This window comes from Lethenteron reissneri, chromosome 10, assembly GCF_015708825.2.
Source record: "Lethenteron reissneri isolate LAM-NWPU_2019-01 chromosome 10, ASM1570882v1, whole genome shotgun sequence".
Taxonomy (NCBI): Eukaryota; Metazoa; Chordata; class Hyperoartia; order Petromyzontiformes; family Petromyzontidae; genus Lethenteron; species Lethenteron reissneri.
Window position 1 is genome coordinate 13,677,776 of NC_083788.1, and position 22,043 is coordinate 13,699,818.

The following is a 22,043-nucleotide window of genomic DNA, read 5'->3' on the forward strand; positions in this document are numbered from 1 at the left end:
ACAGCACCCTGCACTGTACTACAGTGCATTGTACAGTGCACCATTTCCGGTCTGCAGACACACGACGCGAGAACGATTAAAAGAATTAAGCCACGGTGTACATTTAAACTCCTCCCGTCCACGATCGCCCAAATCCGACCCGTGAAACTAAAAATAAAATTAAAACTTAAAACACAAAGCGCGCCTCCGTTTTGTTACGCGCCCGCGGATTGGCCACAAACGGCACGTGACGAGGCGCCTCGGCCAATGGGAGCGCGCGTTACGTGTGGCGCGCGCACGCGCTGGGGGTTTATTTGTTTATTTTTTTGTATTTAACTCTCTTCTCGCTGCTGTTGTTGTTGTTGTTACTGCTGCTGCTGTTGTTCGCGTCGTCCTCATCGGTAGCTCGCTGTGTCGCGATCTCTCGGCGTGCCGGGGGTGAAGTTCGCCCCCCGCCACTCGCAGCCCGCGAGGCGCCGCCGCTGCCCCCCCCCCCCCCATGTCCCGGGTAAAGGCCGCGCTTTTCAAGTTTCTTCGGTTTCAATCGCTCTATTGTATGCCGTGGTTTTTTGTTTAATTGTGATTTTTTTTTACACTCGCTTTATACGAGCGCTACGCGTCGTTGTGAAACGCTTTAATCGCGGGAGGGGAAATAAAACCCCCTTGTATTCTGTTCGGCTTGTCGGGAAGCGTGCGCGATGTTACCCACGGCAGTGCTAGTTTCGTCTCCTCTGGCTTGTCTCGCCACATGAACTCTGTGCCTTTGTTGTTGTGGCTGCTGCTGCTGCCGCTGCCTGGTGGCTCAGCTGCTAATGTCCACGCTTCTCTTTCAATGTATACTGTTTCTGGTAATTGTTTAATCCATGTTTTCCTAACGTTTAATTCGAATCGTCGCCCCCCCCCCCCTGCCCCCCCCCCCCCCATGTAAGGCCAGGACGTGCTATGAATGCTGATGCTGCCGTGTTGTGGTGATGGTGTGTGGTGGGGGTTTTGTGATGATTAGTCGACATGTGGTGCTGGTGTGTGGGTTTGTCGCGACGATTGTGCTGCTCCGGAATCCACACGAGGAGGGAAACGCAACGGGAAGCTCGTGGGTGAATGGAAGAGGAGTAGAGTGAGATTACAACCGTGAAGAACAAGAGGAGGAGAGGGAGGTGTGGGGTGATTAACGCGGTGTGCGGTGCGATCGTGTTTTGTCTTGTGATTCTGTGTGGGGCGATTATCTTGTGTTGAGAGCGATAACGCGACCGAGGGAAAGGAGAGGGAATTGGGGGGGGGGGGGGTGAGATGGATACATGAGGGATTGTGCAAGCGGGAGATGTAAAAGAAGTGGTACATGAAGGTTAAACAGTGAGGTGGACTAGAAAGGGATTGAGTGTTACACTCCTTGATGTGCTCCGCCGTTGCTGGATCTGCTGTTTGTCTCGCTGTGAAAATGTCCACGCAGCAGGACCGACACGGACCGCCTTTGTGCTGCTGCTGCTGCCTCCACGTGTGACTTGGCGGATGCGATTGGAGGCTCAAACTTCTGTCCGAAATGACACGGTATGTGGCCTGTCTTGTTCATTACATTTACACACGCAGATACCTTTAGCAGTCGCGGGCTTAATGTGGTAAGTAGTACACGTCGTGCTGTCATCGTCATAAGCCATTCGTATCAATCCATTGCTGAATGAAGGCCTCCAAGCTGTTGCCATCCTGCATTGGAACAACATGCAGCTTCACGCTGGGTAGATCGGCATTTTGAGGATAGTTATTTTGATGCTTACATAAAACCATTATTACTTTTTGATGATATTGGAGTTTCCGTAACGTGTCGTCTGTGTTTGTGATCATTCGCAAATGACTCCGTGGCTCAAACAATTAAGTGAGAGTCTCCAGTGAGCGAGCAGCTTGCCAAAAACACTAAATTAGCTCGCTGTGATGTATCGCTCTGTATTCTTTCTCTACAGTTTTTTTTATTAGAAGCAGCATTTCTTCGGTTATGGAATGGTGTTACAAATAAAGTTGTAAATTGTAATACGTATAGGTCAAGATGTGTGCGATAAAATATAATGTTGTTTTTGTTGAAGTTCCGTATTTTAATGGGGTATTTATAAACATATCACCCCTTTTAAATACATTAAAACAAACTTCCCCACTATGGCTTGCATCGTCACTTCGTGAACCAACGAGATTGATGTTTTGGTAAACGAAGAATTTCTTTGCCCTCGCAATGTAAAACTAAAGGTAGAGAATATGCTTCTCATGTTCACTAGTTACACATTTCCATATTCGCATGTACACATAAAACACCGTGCGAGTGCGAATAATCTACCTTGTGTTGAATGAATACCAACCATGCGCATCTGCCACATGGAACAATTCTGTAGTGTTTTCTTTATTTAATGCTGTAATTTTGTCAACGGCTATCTTTACACACCTTGTTCGTTTAAAGGCCTTTCGTGGTTCTCAATGTGAACGATGTGTACTGACATTGCTGGGTAGTTTAGGCATGAACCCCAACAAATATATACTATTTACGTAGTTTATTGCCTATGTCGGTGTGACGTGGTTGGCCTTTAGTTATGGGAATATATTCGAGAGTTGATTATACTGTACATGCTTGTTTAGCCTTTCAACATGCAGAGCAGTTTAAAGAACAGAAACAACTAAGTATTATGCGCGGGGTCTTTAAATGTGTGCGAGCACGAGGCAAATTAGCCCAACCCAGTTTTGTAACCCTGGGTGTAGTAATTATGATGAATTGGATGGCCGACAGCTCTTTAAGTGACTTTCTTTCCTTAGATGTATCATACCTGACATTGATGGGCTGCAAAATCCGGTTTGGGCGGTTGGTTTAGTCGGACATGAAGGTGTTTTTTTTAAACGCAGGAAAGTTTCACTTGTTATTTGGAAAGGTAAGAGGCAAGGAAGATTTTATGAAAATTTTAATGAATGCAACACTTTATTGAATATACATTTTTAAGCTTATTTAAACTATCTTTGCGTAACCTACAATATCTTTAACTCGGTCATTTAAAGTACCGCGTAGTGTTTAAATTGTGAAGTGTGGTTGGTTCTCGCTGTTTAAATAAAGGAAGTGGCATAGGCAAAGCCGATTACATAAACATGCTCGCCACCTTGAGATGCAGTGCTCTGCAATCGTCTCGCTGCCTTGAGTTGTGGCACTCGTGGTTCAGCACGTCACTGCGATCCGTTGAGCCACCGTGAGCGTTGACGATCGTGAGCCCGCGTTCCCCACGGACAGGTGGGGCTGGTGACGGCGTGAGCGCGGCACCGAGTGGCGGAGCGATGGACAGCTACGAGAGCTCTGACGAGAGAGGCAACAGCAGCAGCAGCTCGGAGGAGAGTGAAGATGAGGTGGTGCAGACTCCCCCGGCCAGCCTCCCCGTCATCAAGACCAATGGGCAGGTGTATACCTATCCTGATGGCAAGTCGGGCATGGGTGAGTGGAGCCGCGCGGGTGCACGTGTGCTGGGACCCACGTTCTTTCCCTCTGTCCCGAGTGGCCCACACGCAGGGCACCTCATGTGTGTTTGGATTGGGCAGACTGGAAGGTTGAACAGAAGACCACGGGGTAAGGTGGTGGAGGATGGGCCCGTGTTCCTCGTTGGACCATTGTGCGCATTCTTCAGACGACCACATTGACAATGGATGTTCTCTTGGTCTTTTAAAATTTGTCATTGAACAATGGCATTTTAAAAAGTTTAACATGTATTTTGTTTTTTTCCAGCTACCTGTGAAATGTGTGGCATGGTCGGTGTGAGGGACGCGTTCTACTCCAAAACAAAGCGGTTCTGCAGCGTGTCCTGCTCGCGTAGTTATTCCTCCAACTCGAAGAAGGCCAGCGTCCTCGCCCGCCTACAGGTGCCCTGACGCTGCTGTTTTCCTATTTCCTGGAGCAAAATACATTGGCGATCGGAGACTCCATTGCCTCTCTGATTTGAACTGCGTTACGTGAGTGCATTATACTTAAAAGTGGCCGTGTTTCTCATTTGCAGGGTAAATCGCCATCGAAAAAAGCCAAACTGCTGCCAAAACCGATGGCACCCAAGCTAACGCAAAGCAGCATGCTACAGGCTACGTTGCAGAGTCAGGCCAAGCGCAAATCAAGTGAGCCTCTTTGTGCCTCCATGGTTTAGGCCAGTAAAAAACACTAGCCAAACGTTAAACAATGTGGAAGCCTATCTGGTAAGAAATTAAAATCTTCTTTGCAATAGTGAAACCTGCGTTTTTCATGTCTGAATATCTTTGCAGTAAAAACGTCGTCGGATGGCTTTGAATGGGGGCGCTACATCTGGAAGAACAGTCTGACCGCAGCGTCCGTCGGCTGCTTCAAGCACGTGAGTGGGCGACGTGTGAAAATGGCAACGCATTTCTCTTATACCTGCTCTTGGAAGGGTGGTTATGATGGACACTGCTGATTGCTGTTCTTTTGTGAATTTCTACATTCTAAATCGGTAATTTCGTACACTTGATGCTCTGTGTGCAAAGCACGTAGCATATCAATTTATATTTTTCAACGCGCACAGTTATTGTTCGGTCTCGGAGAAAATTAATTAAATGTGCGGGAGATGACAAACAAGCGGGAAGGCAACCAGAACCGGTGCCAACAATTGGCCAAGCTCTATGGTACTATATAGGGATGTTTGGTCAATTCCATTGATGAGCGTTTTTGCATGTTGGCGGAAACCTGAGTACCTGGAGATGTCCTAAGCAAGTGGGGGAGGGGGGGGGGGTAACACTTAAATCCCCATACAGATGGAAATTCAATTACATGCTGTGATGTAATTTCCTGGTAAGCCAGGAGATAGCAACCTTGACGCCTGCGGCTAGAGGGGGAGTTTCACGACTGTGTGTGTGATCCATCAACCCCGTCTCCACAGTGGCGAATTGCAGCTCGCGTGCAGCGTGGCCCGTCGGCTTGCGCGCTGCCTCTGCCTTCACCACGCTCGTTGATGTTTGCAGGCTCCCATGGCGGATCATTGGGGGGACATCACGGAGGGCATGAGGGTGGAAGTGGTGAACACTGACTGCGTGGTGTCCAGCAAGGTGTTCTGGATCGCGTGGGTCATCAAGCTGGCAGGTGAGTGTGACGTGGCCACTGTTTATGACGTGGCTCTGAAGATCTGCTTGCACGGCTGCTCACGCGAACCAGATTCTATTTTTATTATTACGCTTGTTTACCCAGGAGAAGCCTCCGTTGAGGCTTGATGCTTTTTAAGTAGGGCCCTGCTAAGTTTTTATAGTTGGTGGTTGACGATGCTGTGTGTAATCCAAGTTAAGTAATTTGCAGGTACATATTTCAGCATTGTTGTTTTAGTAACATTTTTATCCGTGAGATAAAACCGTAGGAAACCAATGCAGACCAGTGAGAGAACGTGAAACGCACCAGAGTCGTGAAATCCATCCCGGGCCATTCCTGCCATGAGGCACAAGCATTTTTCCACTGCCCCACCCTGCTAACCTCTTGCCTCTCCTCTAATTCAGGTTACAAGGGTCTGCTCAGATACGAGGGTTACGAGAGCGATTCCAGCCGGGACTTCTGGTGCAACCTCTGCACGCCGGATGTGCACCCCATCGGCTGGTGCGCAACCATCGGCAAGCCGCTTGTCCCGCCGCAGAGTAAGCCAGCGGGCAGTGCCAACGCAGACTGCAAATTCACTAATTGTATCGTTCTCATGCCTGTGCATCACTTGTGTAAATGTATACAACGACCAGTTTTTCAATGAGACGTTTTGCTGTATTGCCTGTGCTTTATTGTCCAGGTGAAATGTGTGGACGATGTTGGGATGCGTATCTAAAGGCGTGTGTGCGTCTGCCTGCGTTGAACGCTGTTCAGCGATCATGCACAGGTGCTCCAACTGGAAAGCGTTCCTCGTTAAGAAATTGACGGGCTCCAAGACTCTGCCGCCAGACTTCCAAGCTAAGGTAAGCGCGACGTAGTTGCGCGTGTTAACTTCGTTTGTACCGTACGTAGCCAACCGTGCTTATCGGAGGTGTGGGGAAGGACGACACACTCGTCGAGATTTAGTTGACGATAGCGGTGTGCCGCAGGACATGACCAACACTCTTCCGAAATGCTTTAATCTTGACTTGATCTTAACCTTTCTACCCGTTGTACTGCTTTCCTTTTCTCCGGCCATGCCCATGCCGCTCCCACCCCATCCCCCATCCACCGCCAGGTGCAGGAGAGTCTGAGCTTTCCCTTCAAGCGCGGCATGCGTCTGGAGGTGGTGGACAAGGCGCAGATCTCCCGGACACGCGTCGCTCTCGTGGACAGTGTGATCGGCGGCCGGCTGCGCCTCACGTACAGGGACGGCGCCGGCACCGTGGCGACAGGGCACGGCGGGGGGCGGCGCCGGGAGCGTGGCTGGTGGCGATGAGGACGACTTCTGGTGCCACATGCGCAGCCCGCTCATCCACCCCATCGGCTGGTCGCGGGCCGTTGGGCACCAGCACAAGAGCCCTGGTGCGCAACCGCGACGTGAAAACGATCATTGCAATACGGTGGTAAAACTGTAAAAATGACCTTAGGATTGTCGCCACCTTGCGACAACCCTCGTGCATGCACACGGGACGCCTGAAGATTACATTCGTGTGAAAATAACTTTCGTTTTACCTTCACGAATATTCATCGCCCGACTGCTGGCCTGGCCATGATGCTTTTCTTTTCAGAAGGAGCCAAGAAACACGATGGGAGTTCAGATGCAGGGTCCTACTTGTTCCCCACTGTGAGTGTCTCGAGATTTAATTTGGAATTCTATCCATCAATGTCCATACAATTTATCTTTATTCATTGTTAAGCCGAGTTGATTATTACGCATGTCTTTACCAAGTCCCATCACTAATTGGGTTCGGCTGCTTATTTTCACTTTTCATCTGCTTCTGTGCTGTGCCTCTTCTCTCGTCACTTCCACTTGCTTCATCTTGACCCACATCTTTCCTTCTCGCCCTCCCTCGACTGAATCTCTCCTATGCTGTTGGCACGTCTCTTCTCATTGCATCTTCTCCGTCTTAACAGATGCCCAAACCATCTGGCATCGTGTTACGCCATATGTGTGCACGCTTGTGTGTTTCATGGCTCTGCTTGTTGGTATCTGTTTTGTGTACATGTGTGTGCGTCATTGTTGTGTGCCTCCATCCAGGTGAAAGAGATGCCCCAGAAGCAGGAGTGCTTTCGGGAAGGAATGAAGCTGGAAGCCATCGACCCGCTAAACCTGTCCTCCATCTGCGTGGCTACCGTTCGAAAGGCAGGGTCCACCGACTTGCTTTCTGCGCTACATCATTACGTGCCTTCTAACCCTTTGGCTACCAATCCCGTGGTTAACTTCTTCCTGACGACCGTGCGTCCGCACGCAGGTGCTGGGTGACAGCTTTCTGATGATCGGCATCGATGGCTCCGAGGCGGCTGACGGCACGGATTGGTTCTGCTACCACTCCATGTCGCCGTCCATCTTCCCCGTTGGATTCTGCGAGATCAACCAGATCGAGCTGGCGTCACCTCGTGGTAGGGGGGTTCGTGTTGGTACGCGTGCGGCGTGCGCCGCCTATCCCCGCTGCCCGTACCGTCATCGGTGGCGAGATGTTATCCCCCTCGCCTGGAATGCAGGAGGTCATGAGTTCGATCCCGATCCTGACGTCTGCTGCTGCTGTATATTTGGAGTTTGCGGTGTCTCTGCCTGTGTTCGCGTGGATTTTTCTCCGGGTCCTCTGGTTTCCCCCCCCCAAATTTTAGAAATGTGCGTTTTTGAGTATTTGGCTGCTATACATTTCCACATGATAAGCCACGATGTTCAGCTATCATTTGTGGCTAGGTCGATTTTTAGAGCTATAGAGCTCAGTGGGCCTGACCTGGTAAAAGAAAAAGTTTTTAAAGGTTTATTTTGATGTTCCAAATCTATGCTGCCGCATTCGTGAAATATTATCCAAATGGTTATTGCAGTTGCGTGACCTTATGAGGTTTTCAGCTTAATGTTTTTTAGTTGCACAGGTTTACCAATTCTCCAAGCTATTATTGATGCAAGTGTTAGAAACTTTATGCGCATAACGCAACGTATGTTTTAATCTATCAGGTTACAACAGGACACCGTTCAATTGGTTTGAGTACCTGCGGGAAACCAGCTCTCCTGCTGCTCCAGTCAGCCTCTTCAACAAGGTGAGTGCAAGGGTTACGTTAGAGTGCATCTACTGATCACCCACAGAGGGTGCTATTGGTGCACGCCAAAATTGTATTTCCTTGAGCCAAGGGGCTTTTTCAGTACCACCCGGAGAGGAAAATGGTACCACTGTCCGCCATGGGCAGAAAGATTAGCGTACATACTCTCCATATTGTCTTTCATAGACGCACTTCCTATTTTCATATTTTGTGGATGTTTCATTTCACTTTTTTTGTTCTTTTGAAACTATATTCTCCATCCAACACTACAGTACCCTACTTCTAATGACTGTTTTCCAAAGCTACCACTTTGCCCTTGCTATCGTACGTAATTATAATCTACGGATAAATGCTTTGAGAAAATCATTGGTAGCACATGCGACCCCGAGGGGTAACAATACGCTCTTTTATTGGTCCTGTGGGAAAGGCCGCCTCTTGTAAAATTTCCTCCTCTTCTACCCCTTTTTTGTGGTTTAGTTTGTTGTCCTTCCCCCGCACCTCCGATTACCAAGGTTGGCTACGTACGGTGCAAAAGTTCAACATGCATCCATACATAAATGTTTCTGAGTTGGGTCTCGAAAGCCTACGTGTCATACATCCATACATTGCCCGCCCGCCCCGTCGTCGGCAGGAAATCCCAAACCACGGCTTCCGTGTGGGCATGAAGCTGGAGGCGGTGGACCTGATGGAGCCGCGGCTCATCTGCGTGGCGACAGTCGTGCGCATCGTCAACCGGTTGCTGCGCATCCACTTTGACGGCTGGGAGGACGAGTACGACCAGTGGGTGGACTGCCAGTCCCCGGACCTCTTCCCTGTCGGCTGGTGTGAGCTCACGGGCTACCAGCTGCAGCCGCCCCTCTCCTCCGGTGAGTGGGTGGGTGGGTGCCTGGGCCGTGCTCCTCTCTCAGACCCCTGGCGTTCACTCGGCGTCGTGAAGGTCACAGGGATTTCGTGCTCAAGTGAGCTGTATTAGCATTGGTGCTCATCTTCTGTTTATTTGTAAATCCCTGACCCAGTGGTGGAAATTCCACATTCTTATGTCGAGGGTGAGTATATCTATAGGAATACCACTGTTGATTTCTGCGTTAAAGGATTCTTACTTTTTGGTTTTTTCGGTAAAGTCGCGTAGAAAATAAATAATAATAGAATACGACGTTTCGGTTGCAACACAAGCAACCATCATCAGGTCAGAATGAATGATGAAACACAGACACGGGAACAGCACAGGCAGACATGCAGAGAGACGCACAAAGACACACACAAGGTGTGTGTCTCGCTCGGTGTGTCTTTGTCTCTCTCTGCATGTGTGTCTGCCTATGCTGTTCCCATGTCTGTGTTTTATCATTCATTCTTACCTGATGATGGTTGCTTGTGTTGCAAGCGAAACGTCGTATTCTATGATATTATTTTATTTTCTACGTGACCTTTACCGAAAGAACCAAAGAGTAATTCCTGCAGTCACAAAAGCTTTGGATCTAGTTTAAATTATTCTTATTTTATTGATCCATTAGGGATGATGGAATGAGTCAACCCCCCCCCCCCCCCTCAATCAGGATTTAATATTTAGTCTGATGGCTAATTTATTTTGGTGTGCGTGTGTATTTGGGTCGCGATCTAAATTTGTGCGTTTCAAACAGCCCAGTGTCCACTTGTGCATAAATGCAACAAAGATGATGTTCACCCCAATGTTGCCATTGCAATGTATTGTTTCTACAGTGCATAACTTTCCTGGCATGTTCCATTGCTTTGTTGCGATCTTTGATGGCTGCAAACTATTTTCCCCAAAAAAAACAAGAAAGGCGCGTGACATTCTTTGGGCCTAAGATAACAATTGAAAGTATAAAATGGTAAAAACGCAACATCTCGCAACATTTTCCACAGTGCCCGCTTCGCCCCACCCCGCTGGCGCAAAGCAAAAGAAAAAAACGAAATCTGGCTACAAAGGACACAAGAAAAGTGAGTGAGCTAATTGATTAAAATAACTTCATTTAGACTGCCGCTTCCACCTGCCAAGGGGCTGTATTTTTAGTCACGGCTCAGCTCCTTAGTCACGGCTCGGATCTGGCTTGAGCCGCTCGGCTGCCCTGCCGTGGCTTGGCTCGGCTCGTGGAAACCCGGAGCACGGCTCGGGCCGTGATCGAAGCCTGCTCCAGTCAAGCACGGCTCTGAGTCGGCTTACTCGAGTCTTGAGAGGAGCCGAGCCTCGACTAAGAGTACGGGCCGCCTAACCCCCTTCACGCGCGCTCGGGCACAACAACGGCAAGCGTCATTGTGCCAAACGCAGTGTATTGCGTCCCGCGCAGAGAGGAAAATGGCGCTGGGTCGACGGCCCGTAGCCCTGGGGGGCCCGCAGCAGTCGCCAGGTTTGGTGTTGCGGTACCCGGCGGCCGGGGGCGGTGTCCGTGACGACGAGAGCACTGCAGCGCCGCCCCCGTGCAGGACGTTCCCGGCCACACAGGCGGTTGCGTCAGGGCGCGACGGCCTCGCCCTGGGCAGCGTGGACTGCCGAGCCGAGCGCAGGCCGGAGGGGCACGGTGAGCACTCGCTCAGTCACGCTGCACTGGGTTTTGTGTTGCTCGTTTTTATTTTTCTCCACAATTGCATTTCGATTGTGCCCATTGGCTTCATACGTCATGAGATCGAAAAAAAAAATTCCATTTGGAACTCTCACGCTGAGCAGTAAACCCATCTTGTCGGAGAACGCCTGCCCCACCCCCACCTCTCCCCGGAAGTTGACGTAACAGACCTACTTCTGAAGTCTCTTCAATGGGGCCTCTGTAACCACTAGCAGGACGCCATTTCATGCTGTGAAAAGAGTGATCGCATGTCAATCGAACGCGAAAATATTCATTTTCATAGCTGAAATAAATGTACCGCCAACTTTTATGTAATGGGATTTTTGTGCATTCCTTGGTGACTGGACTGAGACCATCAACTCGGTACACTCGTAAAGCTGGTTTAATCATGGGCTATTGCCTGGATTTGAACGCAATGTCTCAGCGGGTGCCGGCTCCGTTTCCCAAGTGGAGTTCATGAAGGCTGCTGTACGCACGCAGTGCTCTCTGGACTTGGCTGGACTTGGCTGGTATCGTGTGCTTTGTCATACAGATGTATGGAGCTATGAACGGCCACTGGAAGACACCTATATTGGCAGTATAAAGTTGATCTTATTTGTAAAAATTTATATGCGGTGTGCGGCTAAAATGTATCTTTTCCTTTTTTTTTACAATTGTGCGGTTTTCTGTTAGCGTGTAACGCGCCTCGCCTGCGTCTTCCCCATTGAAGCTGTATTTCTTATGCGTCTTCTTTATTTTTGTTTTCCGCTCGCCTAAATCCATTCCATAACCTTCCGCAAAGTGATGGCAGTCAAGGAGGAGCCCATGGACGCAGACCCCCCGTGCGGCGCGAGCGCAGCCTCCTCTTCCTCCAGCCTCGCGCTCTTCAGCACCAAGCAGGAGCCCTGAGCCCCCCCCCCCCCCTCTCGCCCCAAATGGCGTGCGTCGCCACGTCGGCGAGACGGCACGGCAGCCGTCCCTCGCCCTGCCGCCCTGTGCCGCACGACGGCGCGCAAGGTTTTCGTTGGCACCTACGCGCCAGTGGTGGGCATGTGGTGGGCACGTGGTGGGCACATGGTGGCCGGTCGGTTTCTCCGTGGAGTTTTGACGCCGTGCCCGTTGCTCCACGGCATTTGTCGGCGATATTCGTTGGAGCGAGACTGACGCCAGTTCTTTTTAGTGCTCAAAAGTGCCTGCGACTATTCAAGGTGTGGATTTCCAATATAGTGGCGTGCGATTTTAGTGGTTGGGAGGCTCCCTTGGGTGAGCGTGAAGGGGCGAGTTTGCTTTTCTTAGTTTCTCCGCGGGGCACCTCCCCAGAAGAAAAGTCAAGTGCTCCTAAATTAACTTTTGACGGTGTCCCCAATTTGTGGCTTTGAAATTGGGGGGTACATTACGTTGCTGTGCCAGTATGCTGAACCGTTTTGCCACGGGGGGGGGGGGGGGAATTCTCGGCTGTTGTGGAAACGATGAACTGCAATCGAAGAGTTGCTTCACGACAAACAAACTGAATGCGAGTTGCAGGTTCCACCAAGCCGGTCTTATTCAGGCCTCGTGGCCAATGCTATGGGACGAAGACAAGTCGGCCAACAGGACCGTGCTGCGTACATACTTCCCGTCTCTGCTGCAATGCCCCTTGAAGGGCTCGAGGTGGGGGCAGGGGGGGAAGGGGGTTCAACGTTGGTGGCCGTTTGGTCGCATTGTGTTTTTGATTCAAGGGCGAGCGTTGACACTGGCGGTGCCGTTTTTCACGTGGACATATTTACAAACTGGAAAACAAACTCTTCTTTTGTTTAAAGCTGCAAGAGCTCGAGACCCACACGATGAACTTGGAACTCTTGTATAGACCCATATCCGTTGCATCTATTACATTTAAAACATTGGTCTACTTGTGTTTGGGACTTGGAACAAAAATGACAGCCCAGACATGGAGTAGGCAATAATGTGTAATACCTTTTTTTGAATTAAATGTTTTTTATGGTCTTGTGAAATTCACCATTTTTTTATTTATGTTTTTTTTGGTGACATCGAATCATCCCATTTAAAATGTCTCCCTAATAACTGTACAGAATCGCGTACATTTTTGCTACAATAAAAATGGCATTTGGCTGTTAAGTTTATATCTCCTAGAGGAAGTAGAATTTCTAAATCTGATTCCTATGGTGCTTATCCAGTACCGCCTTTTGTAGAAAACGGAGTGTAAAATCTGAAATAAGTCGAGTATTTTTTCACAATTGTTCTTGTACAAATGGGGCCAATGGCTTGAAATACTTTAACAACATTTGGGAAGACGGAAGAGAACACTTGGTCTGTTAAGAAAAAACAGTAGATTATTTTCTGTAGGGTTTTTGTAAGTTCTTGTGTTTTTGATGAATGTTTAGGGTTTGCTGTAAACGTGCACACGGTCTTTCAAAAATGAGGGGCGTTTAAATGTTAAAGATTGTTCGGGGGGTCTCTTTTAATGTTTTGCATTGGAAACGAAATAGTATCTCACCACCAGCATGAAGACTCTGGGCGGGCGATTTAATTTTGTTCTGCCGAATGTAGCGACGCACTGCCGTAATCCAGAATTAAACTGCTGTGCAAGGCGCAGATTGTCGGTCAAAGAAAGCCGTTTAAAAGCTGAGCATGGCTTTTGCAGTGTTTTTGGATTCGTTTATGGCCGGGACATCCGTTGCACGTACAAGTTTGACTGCTTATTGCTTGAAGAGCACACGTGTAATTGCCCTGGTTTTTTGAAAAGCCGTGTCGTATCTCTAGTTTCAACTGATTTTTGGTTTTCATTGTTTGAGTGCCCTTTGAAGCGGTGGCGACGCCGAGTCCTTGGGAGAGGTCAAATAGCAGGCAGAATGTTGTACCTGAAGTGCACGGCACTGAATGATACCAGTTTGTATTCAAGTGTTTCCTTTCACAGCGGTGATTGGGGCATCCATCCTGTGGTAAAACATTTTGGTTTAACAGCAGAGGTAGTATCCCATCGGCGGGCACGACAATCCATGTTGTTGGCTCTGCTCGGATTCAAATTAAGTGACCAGTGAATGGGTGTTCTGAAGTTGGCTCTCAATCAAAATCTGCAAAAGGCTGGACCCATTGGCCACTAGGTGGTAAAGAGCTTCTATATCCATGCCAATAATCGTACCTGATTATGTACGCAAGTATCTTGAACTTCTTTTGCACCGTACGTAGCCAACCGTGCTAATCGTGTTTTGCATCTCAATGGCAATATATATATTTCCAACGTTATTCATGAGTATGTGATTGTGCAAATGCAATTCTTCGATAACAGGTGGTGAGGTTAAAACGGTCAGCCTCGCATGATTAGTGATAGCTCTGATTTGAGAACACCTGTTGAGCGTTTTGCAGAATGTAATGTATCTGTGAATCCACAGACATGCAATGTAATTTGGATTTATAAAGTGTCTGAATGTGACTGCATCTCAAGGAACTTTAAGAAATGAGGTAGCCTGAAATTCTGAGCAGATTTTGAAGTACAAAAACAGGTTAAAGTTGCTTGCTGTGGCAATAGATTTCAGTGGAAGTGCCATTTTAATTTCTCAATTTATGATTCCCTAAACCAGCCCTTGCTGGCTGGCGTAGTGAAATATGGTCGAACAAACCCCATTGACCTCTACAGGTGTCGGGAGGCCTTCATCCAGCAGTGGATTGACCGGGCCTTGTAAAATGGATCATTTTTATTGAGTTCGCATTGGGGGTGATTTGCAGACATGAGCGTGGCCTGGTGAAGCTCACAAAGGTAGAAAGAAGACCTGCCGATGGTGACCAGAGGATGAGATTTTAGTAAGGACTGGCGATCCGCATGGAGTTGCTGTACAGCAGTGCATTGCACAGCATTACAACTAATATGTGCAAGACATTCATCCTCAGGAAATAAGTCTAAAGTTTCAAATGTAGATCACACTACATTTTTAGTTTTTTTTCTGGCCGGTTGGCTTAAAGTGGCACGCACCAAATTTCTTCAAATGTCAAATATGAAATTGTGAAACTTTCCAATTGTGCGTGCGTCTTTGTCCATCGGGGAATCTGGACGGTATCGTCGCACTTCGCCACTGGCCCTCGCGAGGTTTGCCAAAGCCCCCTCCCTTGCCCCCCCCCCCCCATCCTATTCCACAAACGAGGGCAGGCAGGAGACTGGGGGAGAGACACGGGGTGAGAGAGACACGGTGAGAGAGATATGGATGTCGCGGGGTTCGTGCTCGGGTCGGCATGGCAAGGAATTTGAAACGGCCGAATGAAAATCTTTCGACGAAAACAACCTTATTGCGACACGTTTAACCGTTCGCTCCTTTTCCAAGTTGAAGTACGCACTCATTTTCTGCGGAACTATTCCTTATTTTTGTATTGTAACAACTTGCAGAGAAATGCGTAGGAAGGGACATTGAACGAGATTTTTTTCTGAAAACTTTTTATTTTATCCTATTTTTTTTCTTCGTGAGTTTATTATTGACCCGAATTGTGAACGGCAGGAAAGCATTACCTTGTACAGAAATACAACACGCAACTACACTGTCGTGAATTCCATCCAGTCTTATCCTATAGGACTGTATAATTTTTCAAACATACCAAATACAAAGTAAATAACAATTATTGTAACAATACTTAATAATCCTTGACATGTCATACTTATTAATACATTTAACGTTGTACATAACTGTGTCTTTACAGCATTGAACACAATTAGTGTTTATTTTTGTACATTTAATATCGCAGAGATGATAAAAAAAATAACAAAGAAAACTAAAAAAAACTAAAATAGCTGAATGATATGTTAGACCTTGCGTGAAGAGATCTTTGATCCATTACCAGGTTTAGATTTCGTATTTAAATCTCTCACCGTTGGCAGCTATTTGAGGTCGTTGGTGGCTCACCTGCTGTAGTTCAGGTGGACTAATGTAACTGTGAATATCCTCATTTGTTTTTCACACTTTGGAGTATTGTGATGATGATAATGTCATGATTGATATACTTTCTGCTTTGAATTAACGTGAAGACAAAGTGGGTGGTATTAATATTTCAATATTTTTGGTTTTGTCGGCTCCCATGGTTGTGTTCAAGTGCTGGCTGATTTTGTGGATAAAATATTTTCTGCGTATCTCTCGTTTCGTTGAACGGTGAAGGGTTGTCGCCGCTTGCCAGCTACATCCATCGCAAAATCTCCACGGTCCGCGTGTGCTTTGAGTCCTCCGACCTTGGAAGAATAATTCTGTTTATAATTGTTTTTTTGTTGTCAATTGTTTGCATGATGGTCTCGGTTAAAGGGCTTTCCAACCGACAATGCCGTGCGTCGATAAACTTGCTTGCACCTCGCGCCATCCGATACAGCGATGTTTAGTTTTTGTTCACCTTTACCTGACTCCACGTGGGTGCAGATGTCATGGCTGCCCGGTTGGGGACGCTTCGTCGTAGCGAATGGATTTTGAGAGTCTACTTTCTTTTTTTATAGCAAAGTTAATGTTGCAAGCAAGACAAAAAACCGAGGTAAATGGGCAAAACGTTCTGCCTCGCCTACGTTGAATGGTTGGAAGGCTCTGATGTGAATACTGCACCGCGGTGTGTGGCCACTGCTACACAATCACGTGGAGTTAATGCGCATCGACGCTCCTGTCGGCCACGTGGTTTACTCGTTCATTATTTGGAGTGGAATGAGCTGAATTGTGTTCGGCCGATGATTGCATGTGAACACACTGCATAGCTAGACGATCTTTATTTTTGGGTGAATTCCAGCGTTTCTTCATTCGCAGGTTAATGAGAGGTAATTGATGCCATTTCCGTGAAGACACGTATCTTTTGTTTGTCTTCTCGAAAAAGTTTCGTTTTGAAATTACATTGACGACTTCAGACCAAGCAGTGTGGCTGTAAGGGGTGATTGCAGGGCAAGTGACACCTGTACAGAAGGAGACAACGACGAGACGAATGCAACCAAGGCTTGGTCATTAACAGACTTTTTAAACGTGCCGTGCATTTGAAGGCAGGGGTCGATGTAATTGGCTCTGGAATTCCTCGATCACGAAATGCCCCCGCTCTCCAAAAAAAAAAACTTTTACACCGTTTACCATGCAGTTGTGACGGTTCACAGAGTAACTGTTTAAGATTTAAATTAATAATTTTGTGATGCTGCGTTGGTGCATGAGCACCAAAAAAAACCTCGACACGCTCAATAACGTTGCCTTAAAAAGCAAGGTACATAATTTACATTATTAGTCATCGGTATTATAATACATTTCCTATTTGATGCAGTGTTATTGACGCAAGCGCTGAGTTTTTATTTCAATGTGTCTTTTAACATCTACACACTTCAGCATTTGAAATGTAGGCTTTTGCGACCAATATCCATACTGTATATGTTTTTTTGGGGTTAGATTCTGTAAATTTGTGGCGGTGGGTTTAACGACACATTTATATTTACGCGATCCAACCCCAAAAAATGTTATGGACTTAAGTATTTCATTGATTTTTTTTATCCTCCTGCTTACCTCTCCTGCAAACCATGCTAACTGGGTTATTTTAGACTTTCAGGGCCCACGTCGTTGCTTCATATCCTCGTGAATGAGATCTGAGAGGGTGCTGCTGTTGGTGAATTGCCCAGCCTGTCCCTCTGCGTCGAACTCGGCCACCCGAGTTCGATCCCCGTTCACGGCCAGCACCAGTGACGATTGTCTGAAGCGCCTCCTGGGCCTCCCCTACGTCGACTAGGCCTCCAACGAGAGTACCTGGTGCGGTGTTTAAACGTCGCCACCTTGGGAGGCGGAGGCGGTCTGGCGTGGTGCTGGCCATCCACCCCTCGTGCGCCGTGCCGGCCTTAATAGGTGCTCGCTAACAGCACTTGCCCCAACAATCTGTTGAGGCTCTAAGGGGGATCTTTGTCTTGTCCTCTTGCGTTGATCCATTAAACCCGATTACCTCGACACCATTGCGCTGTTGGCTACCGGCTTGTGGTTGCTGCCATCGACTGCCAAGAGAGGCCTGATGTTGGTGCCCTGTGCCTGGCTCGTCTGGGAGTTGGGGGTAAGAACATTGCATTTGGCTGAGACACGTCCAGCAAATCGCATAAATGATCAATTATATGTGATTCCTTGATGCTGTATGGGATCGCCTTCAACCGCGACAAGCACTCGTGCGCCACGATGTGAAAGAAAATGAAACTAACGTCGTTTTTAATCCATGTTTTGTTTATTTGAGGACTTTGAAATAACAATGAAATGCGCTGTTGTGTTTTAAATCTCGTTTTAAAGTTTATTTTCCCCCCACGGAAATCAAAAAAATTCATTGCAAGTAGTGACGTCTCTATTCTTTGGGTCTTTAGGTAAAGTCATGTAGATGGGTTCAAAATAATAAAAAATAAAAAAACTACTATGATGACGATCGCTTGTGTTGTGATCGAAACGTAGTTTTTTTTATAAAACCTATCTACGTGATTTTACCGAAAGACCCAAAGACGATGAATTCCTGCAGTCACGAAAGCTTTAAGTCAAGATTTAGTGACGTTTTCTGTTTGAGAGCGCCCCCCCATGTTCGTTGCTGCATCACCCGTGGGCAATTGCGTTTCAGAGAAAAGTTGTTTCTCTGGGTCATCGAGACAAGCGTGGTGGTGACGATGTTTAATGAGAGACGTTTGGGTGTGGTTCACTAGCCAGCATGAGCGTTGCTTGAATCGTACTGACATTAGGCCAGCCAGGGTGCTCTGGTACATTAGAATTCTACAGTACAACTTTGGTTACAAATAAAGTTTCTGTGCAGCAACGTGGAAACTTTTGTGGTCCATTGGTACGTCCTATAATTGAGCTCGCTTTGCCATGCTTGGCTGCATATTAGTCCAAAGCAGCTCAACTTGAGCTGAAGCGTAATCCGGTCTCTGCTCAGGTCCTGGGCACTGCTGTTGGCTATTATTCAATCCCCAGTAGTTCCGTACTGCTCCAGTGAAGTTAACCGTTCTGGATAGAATTCAGTTCGACTTGACATGGCTATGCGCTAATGTTCACTGGTGTACGGCACTGATTTAGTTGTACATCGGTGACGTTGCTCTCCAATGTCATTCACTGGTGTGACTATAGCACGGTGAGTGCTTGTGTGGAGGCTTCCCTCGCTTTATGCGGTAGATGCTTTCCAAAAAAAGGGGCGCACAAAGCGAACCACCGACCGTGGACCGCAGTCACCCGACCCACAATGCACCACGTGACAGTCGGTACACACACACACACGAGGTTGTCCCACGTGCGACCACACATGGGTGAATTCAAATCGCCGCACGGCGTCAATGTGAAGTGGAAATCGGTCGCAAACAGAACCCGCAAAGAGCGAGGGAAACCTAAACTGCATGTGGTCCCGACCGCCTTCTGACATTCAGCAGTGTGATATTTAGTTTGGCTTTTTTTTTAAACGTGGAAATAACAGAGGCAAGCGGGTGTTTTGCATTCGCTATGACCGACCTGACAATATGCTGGGCTACGTTTTTACTTTACATAATTTCTCGGCAAAGGCCCAGCTGAATTCAACTTGGTGTTATGTCCAGGTGAGGTTAAAGCGATTTAAGAACACGTCATAATGTGTGATGTCTTTATGTGCAAACTCCGACCGAATTTCCTGAGTGACACACGGTATGAAGTGAAATACGGTGGAGCAAACTTGAGCAAGGAACAGCATTGTAAAAGAAACCTGTTATCGACAAATGGCGCAACCTCAGCTGCCGCTACTCTGAATGCACTGGCAAGTTCTAGTTTTCTGACTTTGTGGGTGCTCTGCGTGTACGTCTCCGTGTCTATAATGCGCGTCTCGTTTACCGCCACCTGCTGTGTTATCGCTCCCTTTTGATTGATTTTGCACCTAAAACGGGCTTTGTAAACCGTGGATTTCAAATGCGCTCACCCAGCCTCGCCGAACACTGCCGATGGCTGTGCACGATCGATGCCGGTGTCGTCGCCGCTATGCAACTCTGAGATGTGCGCTGGGAAGAGGTTGCCATTGTCTTCGGAACAAATGCAGGTGCGTGCAAGAATCGATCAAGATTCGGATGGAAGATTTGTACTCGTGCATTGCCGGATCGATTATTTTGCAGTCGCAAATGTACGTGTAAAGAAATCTAGAACCACGGTGTATATATCATAATTAGGTAAAGTTTTTTTTATTTACAGCAAACTACTAAATTATCGCCAAAGTTAACAGGTGCAATTTAGTTTCTATGGTATTTTTAAGCTGCTGTGCTTCAAAGACCAGATTCTATCCAACCCCCTGTCACTTGCATGTAAGTTCACAAGGTGCACGTGTGCATTCTCCATATCTATACACGGCACACACAACACATCCACACGCACGTGCTTGACCAGCAGTCTGCAACTGCATCCTCTCTCTTGTCATCACACAACACGAAGCCGTGTACAGCAGTCGGTTCATCTTCAACAGCAGTGGTTCCCAACCCCGTGTTGGATCCTGGGATAGTGGAGAGTTCGCGCATGAAATCTGCTGATTTTGTGAAATGATTTTGAATCGACACGAGTTGCGCCGACTTCCCATGGCCGCACACCATGTGACCATGCATCACGTGCTCTGCTTTCGCCCCCCACGGCCGTGGAACTCTCCATCCCTTTGCACATCCGCAACATCGGATGCCTCTCATCTGTCTCGGCCCGGCTCGTCGAGCAGCCCTGAGCTTGGCTGCGCGCCTCCGAGTTGCTGCCTTGTCTCGGTTCGCGTGATCTCGTGCTTGGATGCGTCTCACCCCCAGGCTTTGTCCCCCGTTTCGGTGATGCCGCCCCATCGCTTCACGTGTTTGAGCCATGTGCGTGCGCTTCTTTTTGAGCCCACCTCCCCCGTGCCAGAAGTATAGCTGATTTGCAACTGACTCACTCACGCACACACCCAATTAGAACTACTGATTATTTCGACTACCTCTTAACACGTGTTTATGGGACGTGTCATTGCTTCGGCAAATCGAGCAATTTGCGACGTCGCCTTGCGAGTTGGCGTTTCACAGTCGTGGCACGTTCGCCGAGAGCCCCGCGCGGATACGCCGGTTTGTGAAAGCCACAGCTACTTTGAGTTTCCATAACGTGGCGTTGTTCATTGCCCGAACTGTTGGGTAATCGACACCGCTGTTCTTGGAGCGTTCCACATGAACGCAAGCCGCACGTGTCCGCGCCCTGTCACGGCGCGTAGGGCGGTGTGATGTCAGAATCAGTATTCGTGCTGGAGGATTCCTATGAGCTATGAAGCTCTTTCACAAGTCGGGTCGAGAACGACATAAACACGGCGCACAACGCGCCACGTGAGGACGAGGCGTTTGAAGGCTGCTGGACTCCCGTTCTCCGCGTTTGCGGTGCGCTTTTTGTTTTTGCGTTGCTCACGTCCGCGCGGATCAAGTTGCGTGCCCACAACTTGGGCCGTCGGCAGGACTTACACTTGCATCCGTTCCCCGTGTGTTGTACATACTGTTACGGGAATAGTTTGGAAATGCAGCGTTGTGTTTTTTCTAACACATTCAATGTTTGGATGATGAACGGGGCCGCTTGAAGCGAGGTGCGTGGGGAGGGAGGAGAGCAGGAAATCTGAGTGTTCACAGATATTTTTCCGCAGCAGGTTTTATTTTTTTATAGCATGTAGAATTGGACATATATAGTGAAACATTTTGTATGTACTTGAAGTTAACAAGAGGTATACAAAGGTGCTGTTTGTCACGGTAGTTTTGGGTTGGATATTGAAATAAAAATTTGATTGTTAAAGTCCCATTTACTTCTTCAAACGTGGAATATCGAATCCTCTTTCTAAGCTCAGAAATGAGGGTGCAATTAAAGTGTTTCCTTGTCCATTCGTCAAATGGCTCTGCTCTTTTCTGCAGTGCCGGTGTGAGCAGCTGCTCCCGTTCAAAGTGATCTCTTGAGCATTGAGGCAGCAATGCTCGTGGCTTGGAGATGTTGACTACCTCGCCTGGCATGCAGGAGGTCGTGGGTTTAACCCCGACCCTGACGCCTGCTATATGTTTGGAGTTGGCTTGCTCTTCCCGTGCTCGCGTGGATGTTTTTCCCCTCCACATTTAAAATCAACATCACGCGCGAAGATAATTTGGCTGCTATGAATGTACACGTGATAAGCCACTTGGTCGAGTTATCATTTTTGGCCAGGCCACCACTGAAAAAGAGAGATATAGCTCCGTGGGCCCTTACATGGTAAAATAAAACATAGTTCATAGTTTAGTTTTCTGTTTAACACGTAGGCTTTCACGACCAATATCCATAAGAGGTTTTTGGGTTAGATCGCGTAAATATGAACGGGTCGTTAAACCCGCCACAGCCAATTAGTAATGTTTGTCATGTAAACAGAACATGCAAATTGGTTACTGG

The 22,043-nt window shown here is 47.8% G+C and overlaps 1 protein-coding gene across 1 annotated transcript; it reads left to right on the forward strand.

The window, feature by feature from the left end:
* The first annotated feature begins 793 nt into the window (after positions 1–793).
* On the forward strand, positions 794–21,961 carry MBTD1 (mbt domain containing 1). The gene is given in 19 exon segments (XM_061549535.1): positions 794–813; positions 1,430–1,524; positions 3,230–3,427; positions 3,716–3,849; positions 3,984–4,095; positions 4,240–4,325; positions 4,951–5,068; positions 5,473–5,607; positions 5,825–5,913; positions 6,168–6,323; positions 6,325–6,454; positions 6,661–6,716; positions 7,131–7,235; positions 7,345–7,492; positions 8,058–8,140; positions 8,772–9,006; positions 10,022–10,096; positions 10,444–10,674; positions 11,498–21,961. Coding segments are annotated over 17 exon segments (2,154 nt in total). The 5' UTR covers positions 794–813; positions 1,430–1,524; positions 3,230–3,273; the 3' UTR covers positions 11,605–21,961.
* Positions 21,962–22,043: the final 82 nt, after the last annotated feature.